This window comes from Artibeus jamaicensis, unplaced genomic scaffold (assembly GCF_021234435.1).
Source record: "Artibeus jamaicensis isolate MK-2021 breed Jamaican fruit bat unplaced genomic scaffold, CSHL_Jam_final contig_685, whole genome shotgun sequence".
NCBI lineage: Eukaryota > Metazoa > Chordata > Mammalia > Chiroptera > Phyllostomidae > Artibeus > Artibeus jamaicensis.
In genome coordinates, this window is record NW_026521924.1 from 8,240,942 (window position 1) to 8,255,366 (window position 14,425).

General features: G+C 37.2%; 1 protein-coding gene across 7 annotated transcripts in view; it reads right to left on the bottom strand.

Annotated features, from left to right (window-relative positions):
- Positions 1–14,425, bottom strand: part of PLCB1 (phospholipase C beta 1) — a 670,267-nt gene that overhangs the window by 190,899 nt on the left and 464,943 nt on the right. For all 7 annotated transcript variants that reach the window (XR_008392621.1, XR_008392622.1, XM_053671063.1 and 4 more), the window contains exon 10: positions 1,592–1,738. Coding sequence is in view for 5 of the 7 variants with exons in the window: in XM_053671063.1 (XP_053527038.1) it covers positions 1,592–1,738 (147 nt within the window). In the remaining 2 variants the exon portion in view is untranslated. The remainder of the gene's footprint in view (positions 1–1,591; positions 1,739–14,425) is intronic.

Consider the following 14,425-nt stretch of genomic DNA (forward strand, 5'->3'; position numbering starts at 1 on the left):
GCCCAAGACACCGGGCAGCAGACACAAGCCATCCCCTCTGCACCTGTTTAAATCTCTGACACACAGAATGTGGATGAAAAACAGGTGGCTCTTTTATACCACCAAGTTTTAGGGTGATTGACTAATGCAACAACAGATGACTAGAATAGGGTTTGGATGGGTCAAACATAAATCTAGTTAGTTTTATAGCATGAATCTCTCAGTAGATGATGTCAGTTGAAACAAAATAGACTACACATAGCATGAGGGTCAATCTAATTTTCCTGAAGGTCATGCAGGTTGCAGTTCACACGATTTTAGAACTCAGGCTATATGACCCTGAGTAGATGGCCTCAGATTACACAGCACCATCCTGACATGGCTCTTAGTGGCTGTCTTGAGGCTGTACTTTTCTATCTATGTCATTTCTATTCTATTTTTTATGGAGTGTGGGGATACCAGGCCAATGCTGAACTCGATACCAACACAAACTGCATTTGAGCCAGGAAGACTAGGCCTCTTTAAAGAATTTGGAAGAAAGAACTGCTTAGGTGCCAGAGGGCTGACACCGTGAGGCTCTCTTGGACCCTGCCTTGGGTACCCAATGCCCACATCTCCCTTATCATTATATAGATAGTACTGCTGGTCTACCCCGCCACATGATCACACACCCCTGGGCAATAAGCCCTGAGCACATCATAACCTCCACCAAGGCAGGGTGAAAGTTTACAACTCAGATTTAGATGGAAGCCCAGATGGTTGCAATGTGGCTGTTCAGGTCTCTCTATCTTATATTCATCTGGATAATGAATTGTGTGAAGCAGGAGAGTGATGTGGTTTTTAAAAAGCTTTATTTTTTCTTTTTTATTAACCAATAGATTTTCTACAAATTCTTTTCATGCCTGTGACTAGAGATTTGGCATGCACAAAGTATTCTGGAAAGGTATTTTGATTATAAAAAGCATTTCAGCCTATTAAAATCTGTACTTATTAAAAATTTTAATTTTAAATAATGTTGAGATAATGTGTCTATATTTGTGTGTGTATATATGTTTTAATATTTTTTGAATCAATGATCTAAAAACACTGACAATACTCAAGACAAATTAGGAAACACTAACTTGTTGTTTTGTTGTTTTTCCTCCTTCTTTATAATACTTACAAAAAGTATAGGCTATCTTCACAGGTCAATTTTTTTAAATATCTAAAACCCTGGTCCACCATCAGCAAATTGGCAATTTGCTTTGTGCAGAAGTTATTAAGGCCTTCAGATTTTTTTTGTGGATAAAAGAAGTACAGAGAACTAACTAGCATCCTAAAGGGCTTAAAGTCCACTGAAGAATGAGCTCAGTTACACAACAATTCCATTGGTTTGAAGATACAGACATGGAAACTTTTCAGAAGACTTGAAAACTTAGAGACACATGTGAAGACATGATACTGTTTCACACATTTGAGACATAACTGCTTATGTCCAGAGCCCCTGGTCACGAACTCCAGTTCTCAGAGGCATTTCATAGAAAACATATCTTCACTTATGAGTAACAAAAGTAGAGGTTGGTGAAATTTGGTGAGACCGGCTAAAGTAACTGTCAAACAATTATATCCGTACCTGTGAGGTAGGTGTTGTGCGAGGAATTAATGAAATAGTGAGAAAGCGGCTGAGACATATCTTCGCTCACATCCAGTTTCTCAGGTGAAACGACTCCATTTTCTTCTCCACTCAGATACCGCATAAATCCATCCACTGATATCTGTCCTGGAGGGAAGGGAGAGTTAAGAAGAGTGTGAATGTATTCTTTGTATGAACAGTGAAAGGACAGCAAACTCACAGTTATTAACCACCACGCCTAAAACAAAAGCAAACTAAAAGGACAGCTAGATCAGGAGCAGAACCATAGAAATGAAGATCACATGGAGGGTTAGCAACAGGGGAGTGGGAGAAGGAGAAGGGGGGAGAAGGTACAGAAAATAAGTAGCATAGATGGTAGGTAGAAAATAGATAGGGGGGAGGGCAAGAATAGTATGGGAAATATAGAATCTAAAGAACTTGAGACACATGGACATAAACTAAAGGGGGGAGAATGGTAGGGGGTGTGCAGGGTGGAGGGGAATGAATGGGGAGAATGGGACAACTGTAATAGCATAATCAATAAAATATATTTTAAAAAAAGAAGAGTGTGAATGTATTCTTTGTATGAGTTGCTGGTGTCACGTGGTTTTAACGTTTTCTCCCAGAAAGCTCTGGTCACATCCGAAGTAGAAGACAGTAATCACATTGCATTTTGATATGGATAAATCATTCTATTTCATTGCCATTATCTCCAAGTGCTATAGACAACAGAGAAAAATGTACTTACATGAACCTAACTTCCTTTCATAGGTGTTAAATACCTAAATGCCAACCTCCTATTTTAAATATTAGAATGGTTAAACTGTATGGATGGACACAAAAGTTATTAGTGCTTATCTCTAGGTAATAGAATTAACGAGGATCTAGTTTCATTGTTTTGCATGTACCAGTTCAGTTCTCCCAGCAACCAGAGGGGAGGGTGGAGAGGGAGACGAGTGGAAAGAAGGGGAAGGGATTAGTCAAAAAACATGTATGAATGACACATGGACATGGACAACGGTGTGGGGACTGACTGTGGGAGTGGAGGTGGGCTGGGTGAGGAGGACAAAGGGGGAAAATTGGGATAACTGCAATAGAATAACAATAAAAATATAAAAAATTAAATTTTATTTAAAAAGAGATTCAGGGGTGATTTTCCAAATTTTCCATTACAAATATATACTTTTAAAATAAAAAGTTAATTACAAGTGGTTTTATTATTTAAAATGAAGTGAAAATGTTTTTTAAAAATGGTATATTTTGAAAGAGACAATAAAGATGACCACAAATGAATCTCTCCTAGAAAAAAATATCAGAAGCTGATATCAAAGGAAATCTTTACATTTCTTATTTAGAATGACTTTATTTCAAATGGAAAAAACATGATTCACACTTTATTTGCTTTGCTCAGATTCTGTTCTTTTGTTGTAACCTTTCTGAGGTGACAATGCTAAGTACTGAATTAGATCTTTATTGTTATCATAGTAATCTTAACTATTTTGATCCATCACCACAGTTTGTTTCTTCAATCTTAACAATCAAAGCCTCGAAAGAAAAAAAAATAAACCTTGCAAGCAAATGTTGAAGGGTAGAATTTTTTCTTGTTGAAATAGTTTTGTATTAATATAAAAGTGGTATTGTATTAATATAAATGTTCATTGAAGAAAAATTAGGAAATGAGATAAGCAGAGAAGAAAAATAAAACTTTTGCTGAACATGTTCATCTTTTGTTTCAGAGGTAACTACTGTTAAAATCTTATGTGTGTGTGTATCCTTCCAGTGGAAAAAATATGCGTGTATAATTATTTTATGAGGATGCAATCATATATAGACTTAGTAACTCTCATTTATATTAATGACCAATATGTTACAAACTCTTTTGTACAAATTCTTAGTTATTTCCTTAGTATGCATTCCAAGAAATAGAACTGCTGGTTCGAAGACTATGCTTATTTTTAAAGTATTATTTTTTTGGACGGGTAAGCAATTTGCTTTCTGTTAAAGTTCTAGCAATGTGCTCTTTCAACAGTGGCTTTCCTTCTCTTCACCCCTGCACCAAACTCATTGGTAAAAAGATATCTAATAATTCTAATTTTTATTAATTTGTTATTTATTCTTGAATGGTAAAAGGTGTGTCATCCATAAATAGCAAAGCTAGCACTGACTATTCGCCACCGTGTAAATCTTTTAACAGTCAATACAATTCACAATGTGGCTGATGAGTACTCTTCCCAATTTTTGAAACGTTGATTCAAAACTTTGAATTTAAGATGATTTGAAACTTAAATCATCTTAAATATTTTGAAAACCTGGTTAAATATTTTGAAAACCTGATTAGGGGAGCTGAGTTTTATAAAAAGAAAAATCTTCCTAAACAAACTTTGAAATAGAACAATTATTTACACTATGAGCTCCTTAAAAAACAACCCTAAAATGTACCAAAATAATTTTAATAATAAAGGAAAAAAGTACTAAGAAGTTCTCTTGCATGAAATAGGACAAAAGGTCCTCATCTTAGATGCTTGTGTAATCAGTTTTTGACAGATGTCCAGTTTATAAATCAGCCCCAAAGGCCACCGCCTAACGAAGCAATCATGCTGCTCATTCTGCCTTTGATAGATTGCACATGTCCTCTCACCTGGTTCCAAGTTTTGGAAACAAACACAAGTCAGTACAACATAGGGCCAAAGCGATTTTAATAGATGGCTTTAAAAACTATTGTGGAGTTTAAAACCCATGAAGAGGTAAATCTTTAAAATCTAATTTCTTTGTAGTCTTCCTTTTTTATGACCAGTCCATTTGCCAGCTTCTTCTCAAACTGGTGTCCGTTCCTCCCCACACTTGCCTTCCTTCTCCCCTCTCTCACTACCTTCCATTCACTTAACAAATATTTAGTGATCATCTGCTATGTGACAGAAAAACACAGCAGAGCAAAGCACAGCCTCTGCCTCACAGAGCTCATAATTTAATAGAAAACAAGACAGTTCACACCTTGAAAGCCAGGTGTGAACATCTCCGAGGCAGGGTGCACCTTTGTGTCTGTCATCCTGGAATCTGCCACAGTGCTTTGTGCACAGTAGGTGCTCAATCAGTGCTCCTTTCTGATGATCAGTGATTCAAAAGAGAAAATAAGTTGCTTTACACCTGGCAAATCGCCAAGGATAGCATGACTTTGATTCTTTTTTTGATTAAGTTGGATCTCATGAAGTTGCTAATAACTGGCATTATGCCAATGACAACTGCATACAACTAGTTTCTAACTACAGCTATTTCTCAGAGGACCAGCAGTAAATACAAGCGTCTACAGGGACCAGCGAGGAAAAGCAACGTGACTGCTGGAGTAACGTGTGCACCAAGTAGCTGTGGGGTGTGGAAAACTCACAAGGGCACACCTCTAAAGGCATAAATGGCAGCAATAAAATACTGTGTTGCCAAACATACCATCTTCATTTTCCTGAATTTAATCTTGAGGCTATTGGCTTGTGTCTGTTACCTTACCCAAATAAATATCCTTTAGTTTAATTAGCAAATTTTAAAAGCAATTAAAACACAACATATACCAACATGGTAGAGATGACAAATTAATTTTAACTGTAGCATTGATTCCCATTTATTGCTTCTAATACCTTACGAGCACTTGTGGTGAGAAAGATTTTGAAGCATGCTTGTCATTAATTTTGATATCATCATGAGTACAGGACAGAAAAGTGGGGATGTACCAGCTATATATTTGTCATTCTCAAATGAGCATGTTACAATTAAATCAAGTTTACAATCTGCAACATGCCAGAAATATGTGTCAAAGTTTTATTTAATCCATTAATGAGGAAACCCAGAGTATGATGCTGTCATTTCAAAGAACTCTATGAGACATGGATACATACATGTATGTGTGAGCAAACTCCCCAAGCAAAAAGAAAAAAAAAACCCAAAACCTGGAAAAATACTGTGAAATTGAATACAGAGCTGGTTAATATCCTATAAATCAATTAAACATAACCTTGGGTTATCTTCTCTAACTTTATCATTTCATAGGAACTGGAAATTTTAAAATCAGTAAAAAACAAGAGTTAGGTGAATCAGTGTTTGTGAGGATTATTCACAATCATATTCAATAATGCATAAATCCCCAGTGACACATTTACATAGCTTGGAACAAGAATAATGATTGAGGTTAGAATACAGTTCAGAACATGACCGCAGGCTGGGTGAGCAAACACTGGGAACAACCTTCTAACCCCAAAGCTTTGCCTCGCTAACTAAAGCAATAAATGTGCAAGATTCTGATGCATCGAATGACTAAGCAGAGATATGTGAAAGTCAAGAGAATCCAATGAAAAAGTAAGGGTAAGGAGTAGTCAGTTTATCATTTGTAAGGTGTCAGCTAAGGGGTCCGAAGTTCATTTGCAAAAATGCAGATGGTTGGCATAATGAATTAGCCCCCAAATAGTTCTGATTAGTAAAGGTTTTGAGACAGAAATAACAGAACATTACAGAATTTCCCTGTGTTGCATATAGCCTATGGCTGAAATATTTGCAGTTGTTACAAACTTAAATGCATTAGTCCTTCTCCACCAACCTTGCACTGTTTTTGTGAAACTGATTACATTTGTTTTTCTGGTCCACTCAGGAGCATACAAGAATGAAAAACCTTGAGAGTTAAGATAGGAAAACACTGGTTTTCTAAACAAATTAGTAACAGCACAAAGAATCCCATTTCCATTCCTGCGGGCAGTAACTGATCAGGGACAAATTTCCGAACATAAAAGATGAGTAAAATCCCAGTCAGGGCACATGCCTGGGTTGCAGGCCAGTTCTCAGCGGGGGACACACGAGAGGCAACCATACATTGATATTTCTCTCCCTCTCTCCTTCCCTTCCCCTCTAAAGATAAATAAATAAAATCTTTGAAAAATTTGAATAAAATATATGGACTCTTAAGTCTCTTTTACCTGTAAAACTCACTCTATAAATTCAGGTGGTCTAAAATCTTAGGGGTGATTACTAGCTAAATTAAAACAAAATGTCTCATAATAGTATGAGATTATGAAACAACAAACCACAACTAAAAGCAATGCTACAATTTTTTGGAATAAAATCAACAGTAAAAGAAGTTAAGTTCAGAAAGAGAAGGCCAGCTGACAATGGCTAAAAATAAACCCCTTACATATTTTTGTAACTAAATATTGGTACGCTTGCAATTGAATATGTCACTCATATAACATCACCTAAAGATCTTCATAAGCATATATATTGTTTAAACCACTTACAGCAGTGAGTTCCAACCTTTGTCATCTCATGGCACCTGTAAACTACTAAAATTCTGTGGTACACCAAAAACATACTTTTTGCCAATATGACACAAAAATAGGTATGATTTTGATTCATTCACACCAAATAGCTATTGTGTTGGCTCTTGTAATTTTTTAATTGAACAATGTAGGGGAAAAGAGGTCATTGCCCTTTTTATTAGCTAAATTAAAAATAGTCAGGTATTGCATATTCTAAGGATGCTTGCAACTGAAAACAAACAAAAATTCCAGCAGCATCAAGTGTGCCTGCCATAGCACACCGGTTGAAAATTGCTAACTTTCAAAAGAGGAAAAATAAGAGCCAAGGGTAGAAAAAAAATTTCTCAATAAAGGAGAACAGCAACAACAACAATAACTGCTCGTTGAAGCTTTCCCATTCAAAAAAAAGTACTGGTGTTCAACCAAAAAATAAACTGATAATGCAAAAGGGAGAAGAGCTAACGTAATGGGCAGGGACAATCTCCAAAGAGAAACACAAAGAAAGCAGCGTGACAAAATGGTGATTTATATGAGTCCTCGTACTTCAGCAATATCTTCACTGCAAAGAAACTCAAATGTCGCATGACTTGGCACAAATGCCATGACCAGCAGCTGCACCCCAGCCTCCTTTTCTGCCCGCCTCCTGCCCCTGGGGTAGATAGTGACTGAGGCTCCCCTGGTGGCCTCCTGAACACATCGGGAAGACAGAAATTCAAAATTCTGCTGTGACAGAAACGATAGCACTCGGGGATGTTTTAAACCATGCAGTGTCTCCACTGACACTCAGCCGGATGCATTTCATGCTCACAAATGCATGCAAAGGCCTTGAAGTAATTTACTAGGGTATGAGCCTTCTCTATGCCTTCTCTAAACCTGAGGCCATCCCATGGGTCTCTGGAATAATCAAGAATGAGGAGGATTTGTGTCTAGACAAGGGAGCTCTGGGCACTAGAATAAAATCATCTAAAGAGCTTTATGGACTGCTTCTCCTATCCTCTCAAATCCCGTAGCTATTGATGTCTAGAAACTTACTTCCAACAGGACTTTCTAGATTGGTCATTCTATTCTGGACATTTGAGAAAGATATTTCTGCTCAAGTCTCTCCAGGAAGAGCAAGATATTTTGAACTTACCCTGGAGCTAGGGCACTCCTTTTTGGTGGTTACTGATGAACGCATTTTTAGTAAGGACCCAACTCTATGTGCCATAGGTGGGGAACAACCAAGAATGTGCCCATCAGAGTCCTGACCTTCAAGAACTTATTAAACATACCACAGAAAAAAACCTTCTTGACATCTGTTGATGTGTGGTTTGGGTTTCTATTCATTCAGTGGAGTGTCCTATTACACATGTAGCTAAAGAGTTTGGAGTCAGAGCAACATGCGAAGGTAGCAAAGACACTAATTTCATGTTGGCCACGTAGGCGTCTTCTGGCTTCTTAAGGATTTAAATTTCAGGAATCCTTGGAGAGGATCATTCTGATTCAGTTCTGCTCCAGTTTCTCTTTCACTTTTCTGTTGTTCAAGTTTGGCAGAAGATGGAGAAAAACCACCCAATTTTGACTGTTGTTCGGCTGAATTAGAGGAAAAAAGTGGAGAGGGGCAGATTGTGGCCAGTGGGTGGAGTGGCGAAGGTGCAGTTAAGAAGCCTCCATGTGATTTGCTCTTGATGCACAGATACTACTGCAGAAAATGACTATGGGCAAAACAGCATGGTCCAGAGTGACTGGCTCGGATTGTTTCCTAAATTTAGATCTATTCCTCTAGCTGTTATCCAGAACTACTTCTACTAGGATGGTAGAAACTAGCTCCCTGATTTCCCCTTAGGTGAAAGAAAATGCTTCCAAATCTTTTAGTTGATGCTTATGATATTTACTTCTATATCTCAAAATAATATGCTTGCATTACTAAGTTTTGATTTTCCACATGGGAGATGAAGATATTGCTCTTTCTTCTCTCTACTCCACAGTACATATGCACATTCTTCCCATCTTTTAGAGATAGTTATATCTTATGACTTAGATCAATAAACAGTACTTACATTATCATGAAGATACATTCTCTTCAGGGCAGAGTCATATAGTAAACCAATATATATTTTTCTTTTTACACACAATTTAAAACTTTCCCCATAGTTAATAATTGTCTTTTTTTTAAATTTCTTTGCACGTATCTCTAATCCAACTTCCAACTCTCCATCAGTTACCTAAACCTCTTTGCAATATGGTCAAATATGGGAAGTGTTTTCCCAGATTCATTTTCTCGAGGTTCTTTCCAAGAGCCTTATGACCTGCTCCAGTCAAGGTTAATCAATTTTCATTTCTTTTGCTTTCATTCTTTTTTGAGTGTTTTTAATTTTTGTATGCCTGTCTTACTCTTTCATTTTAGTGGAAGCAAATTTGTCAGTACTCATGAGTGTTAAATTTTTGAGCCTTGATGTCTAACATTGCTTCATGACATTTGCATACTTAATTGCTAGTTTAGCTAGGTATAATATTCTAGGCGTGTTTGTTAAAAGGTTTGAAGACTTATTGATTTATCATACTAAAAACAAAAATGTGGCCTGTCTTTTTCTTTTTATTTCTTGTATCTTTGGAAATTTCTAACATTTTATTCAGTCTAAGTTTCTTGAAACTTGACAATGTGTTTTGGTATAATATAGGTCTATTTTGATCCCCTGCGCTGGTACACTGAGATCTTTCAGTGTAAAAACTATTATCTGTTTATTTTTGAAAATTTTCATGAATTATACTCTTTCTGAAATATTATTTGGCTAAATTTTAAATTTTTATATGTTTTTCTCTGATTTTTCATTAATTTTTCTCTTCTCTCTGGGGGATTTCTTCAAGTTTACTTTCAACTCTTCTTTGAGGGTTTTGCTTCTGCTACCTTCTTTTTAATGTTTAAAGTCAGCCTTTGTTCTCTGACATTTCTTTAAAAAATAGCATTGTGTTCTTTTTTCAAGGGTACAATATGTTGTGTTATCATCTTTCTAAAGATGTTAATGATACATGTATATTTAAACATTTCTTCTCACTGCATAATTATTGTTTTCCCTATGGTTACACTTCTCCTGATTTTTTCTACTTTTTCAAAAAGTTTTCCTCATAGGCCTAGTAACTTTTAATGTTCATATTTTAAATTGTTGGACTAAAAATGGATTGACTTTTTGAATACATCTGATGGACTTGAAAAGTAAGAGAGGTAGCAAGGCATCCTTGTAGAGGGATCATTATTTGTCTTTTTGGTATAACCCCTAAAGCTAACACTTCTAGGTCTTTCTTCTTGGGTTAATCAGAGTCATGAGAGATCCATTTCATTACTTGTCAGGAGAGTAATGGCCTGAATGCCATCATTCTAGAACCAAATGAGGAAGAAGGCTAGAGGTCTCAGCATTCAGTATGTTTACGATCACTTTGTCTCCTTGCTTTCAAAACGGGAGCCATGTCTTCACTTGGGCCCATGTCAGTCTTGGGACCTCTGTTTTCTTATCTCTAGAAACTAAATGTTTAGTCTTCTCCCAGGTGGGAGCTCTGACTATTCCTTATTTAGTCCTGACATAACAGCTCTTAACCAACCCTCCTTATTTTAGGCCTTACCTCCAAACCCATTTCCATAGAATCCTGGTACTATCAATTTCTGTGACTTCTAAGGTTTTCATAGAATAACTCAGGGTGTTTCCCAACTTTTCATATGGATGATCTATCATTCTCAGCTCTGGTTAGTTATAAACATGCAGCTCATTAGCTGTAAACATATAACTGTTGACTCTTATCCTGTTATCCCCACACTTGCCAGGTTATACCCTTAAAAATATCTCTTTTAATGCATTTTTAGCGTGGCTTCAAGAAATACTTTAATTAGATGAATATTTTCAGTTCACCGTATTTGTCCTCAAGTTCTATGGTTTTTGTACTGTACCATAATGCAGACATTTTAGTTGATTATGTTTTAAAGTGGGATTTTGTGTGCTTTACCTTTGGATCCTAGTACTTTTAGGTAAAATTAAATAAGAAACGTTTTTGTTACAGGCCTACTTTGCCTGATTAGGGACTTATCATGGGTTTCCTGGTTTTCTTTTATTTATATATTTATATCTTTCTAATGAAAAGTATGCAGTCACTAGTATCTTACTACAGAGGGCACAATGTGGATAATTTGTCAGGTTTTCCCAGGTCAAGTGTAGCCACTTGCAGAGGTAAGTTGAGCTCTCAGGTACTTATCAGGTGGGAAACTGCTTGAACCTCTTCGTCTTTCTTGCCGACCTTACAGACTGCTAGTGTGGAACAGGAATGGTAGTATGTGTAAGGATCTGTCAACACTTGCATTTCTAAGGGAGTCATGATGGAGTCAAGCCAACCTTTGATTATGAGTGCTAGTGAGTTGTTCAACTCCCTTCATGGTGGTCATGGGAAGAGTCCCTCATGACCTTATTCCATCAGAGGAAAATATGTCCGGATTTGTATTTGTATTCCATTCTCTGTCTTATAAAAAATTATAATTCGAGTTCATAGAACTGATGGATACATTATATGATGAAATCTAAAAAAATTAAGAATCTCTGGAAGTAAATTTGAAGGCAGCTGAAATGAATTGCATTATTGTATTTGTACTGTTGTAGTTGGCAGTATTTAACAAATGAGATAGTTCCTCCCTTATTATTCCCAAGTCCCTCTCACTCTTCTCCACCACAGGCAGCAACAAAGCATTCTAAATTTGCCTCAGGGTAGGAAGGGATGGTTAGAGAAGAACTAAATGTTTTGTTTCTGTTTGGTTTTGAGGCTACTTTTCTGCCAAGGCTTCCTTGTCCCCAAGTCTGGGGGAAGTCCCAGACAAGTTTAATGTCCTAAAGAGAGAAGCCCATGGCTCTTTTCCCAGGAGATACTAGAAAGTTGCCAACCTTACTATTGCCCAGTAACTAGCAACAGCAGGAGCAGAACTGTCTGCAGAGTCTAAATAGATGGACCTGGGCTTGGAGTTTAGAGAGAGCCTTTTTGGTTCACCCTTGACTTGCAAGCATGTGGCTGAACCTGTGGTCCTAAAAAGGGTGAACCATGTCTAAGACCAGAAAGAAATAGGCTCTACTGGGCTACCAACTTGGATAGATGACCAAATACAAGATTCCTTCTTTGATGACCAGGCATTAGGTAAGACTCCTAGTGCTTAAACACCACCCTGGGTTATTTCAATAGAGGAAAAAAATATTTATTTCAGGTATGCTCAAATATTACCATGACACAAAGCCTTCCCAAGCCTTTTCTGACCATCCTGTACAAATAGCAATCCTTCCTGCTGGCATTCTCATTACACACTACTTAATATTCTCCATGGCATTCATCACCATCGATCATTCTATATATTTCCTGGTTTGTTACCTTTGGACTTCTGCTACAAGATTGTAAGTTTCATAAAGACAGAGTATCTTATTCTGGGTTTCCCTTGAATCACATCTTGAGACCAGGATTTGGTTTTTAGTTTAGTTAAAAGGGGGTTTTTTTGGAATCACTTGGGGAGGAAGGAGGGCAGTCAGTAATCATGAATTAGAAAGCAAATCACCACTGTAGGCAACTGAAATTTAATCTCATTGGGGAACCACTAGGAAATGGAGTAGAACCGTATGTGTAGGCTGTCTATCTAAGAGAGGAAGTTGGAGTATTTATACACCGAGTCCTTTTTAACTGCTTCTGGGGTCATTAACTTCCTAATACTTTGGCCACCATATGTTTGAGAAGAGGGGGCTCCAGAGGCCAAAGAAAACCTCCAGCAGAAAGATGCAGGTGTTCAGTGGGAAGTCCAGCCCTCAGTCAGAGCTTTTGTCAATTTATTGTTGATCTTCAGAACACAGAACAATGCCTGGCACATAAGTGCTCAATAAATATTAGTTGAAAGAATGATTATTGGGTTCCACAAATATAAACATTTATGTATTAATATGTATCCTAAATGGTTTTATGTATCCTCTTGAAAACTAAATCCTTCAAACTAATTTGTATCATAGATAACTAAAAATGGTAATTCTGAGTTCATGGTAAAGGACACTGTGGAGGAAAAATTTAAGACAAAAATATCAAAGAAATTCAAGGACAACTTACAGACCAGAACAAAGGGGCACAGTCTAGCTTTGATTGATGGTAGTTTGGTGGTCAACAGGTATGCATTAAGAATGATGGGGAACGTGTGGAGAGCTGAGTCCCAACCAAGATTCTCAGAAAATCTGCAAGTTTTATCTTTATTCCCTCTCTCCACCTGGCTCCTGGCAAAAACGCTAATCAAACAGCATTAAATGTCTAAAGCCATCAGAGTAGACCAGGAGAAGGAGACTCATAATTCAGAGTAGGGCAAATCAATCATTAAACAATAGAAGAGTTGATTGTATTTGATTACGTTGCACAGGGCAACTTAACTGCCTCTGTCAGTATTCTATTGTCCTAACATCTCTGCTCAGCCCTAACATAATTTCTTTTTACATTCCCAAGTGAGATGTTTCTTGAAATAAATCAACAGACCCTCACCTTCTACCCCCCCAAACTGACTTTTGATAAGATCAAGTATCACAACTGACACTCCTCACTGTACTGAAACTTCTGAACCTGGTGATAAATCTTCCGTACCATACCCTTTCATGATTCTTTACACAAACTCAGTGATCCAGGGGAGGAAAAAAGTACAGCAGGGCATAATTGAAAGATAATCTCTAAATAGAATTCATGGCGCTTTACTCAGGTGTCTTGAAGTCAGGCTCTTTCCTGCTCAAGGTGCATGTTTTTTACCAGGATGCTTTCCTTGGAAATCATCCCATCATAGCATCAAACCACCCACAAGAAGTGCTCCTGAACTAGTCCAAAAGTGGCTGTGAGGCAGCAGCAGCAAAATGCTAAAGAGAAAATAAATAATACTGTGGAGGTTCAAGGAAAGAAATGTGGCTGGCTGTGTTTCCAAACATAACATTGTGGGGCTTTTTGTTTTTGGTTTTTGGTAATGAATTCTGACATGAAAGAAGATATATGGTATAAGTAGGAGCAGAATAGGAAAAGCAGCAAGGGAGAGAGCCAGTCTTTGAAGAGAGTCATGAATTTAATCAATTTCCAATGTAATGTTTAACAAAAATTTATATATCTCTTGCTTTATGCAAATATTAACTTATTTTATCCTCATAGTGACTATGAAGTGGCTATTGCTTTTATGCCTATTTTATAGATGAGAAATGCAAAGCACGTAGCTCGCCCAAAATCACATGGTTTGTAAGTGGATAAATTGGGTTTTGAACCTAGATAGGCAAGCTTTATGCTCCACTAACCACTACGTGCACCAATAACCACGATGTTACGCATCCACAGAAGACACTGCACATAATCTCTAGTACTAGAAGATAAATAATAATGGGAGGATAAGTGACTTTTATTTGAGAACTGACAATGTGCCAGGCACAGAAATTCTATGAAAGATGTACTTTTAAACTCACATTTTTAGTTGAACAACTGAGACGTAGAGAGGTAAGCAACTTTTCTGAGATCACAGGTTTACTTGGTGTGGAGCTCACTCCAG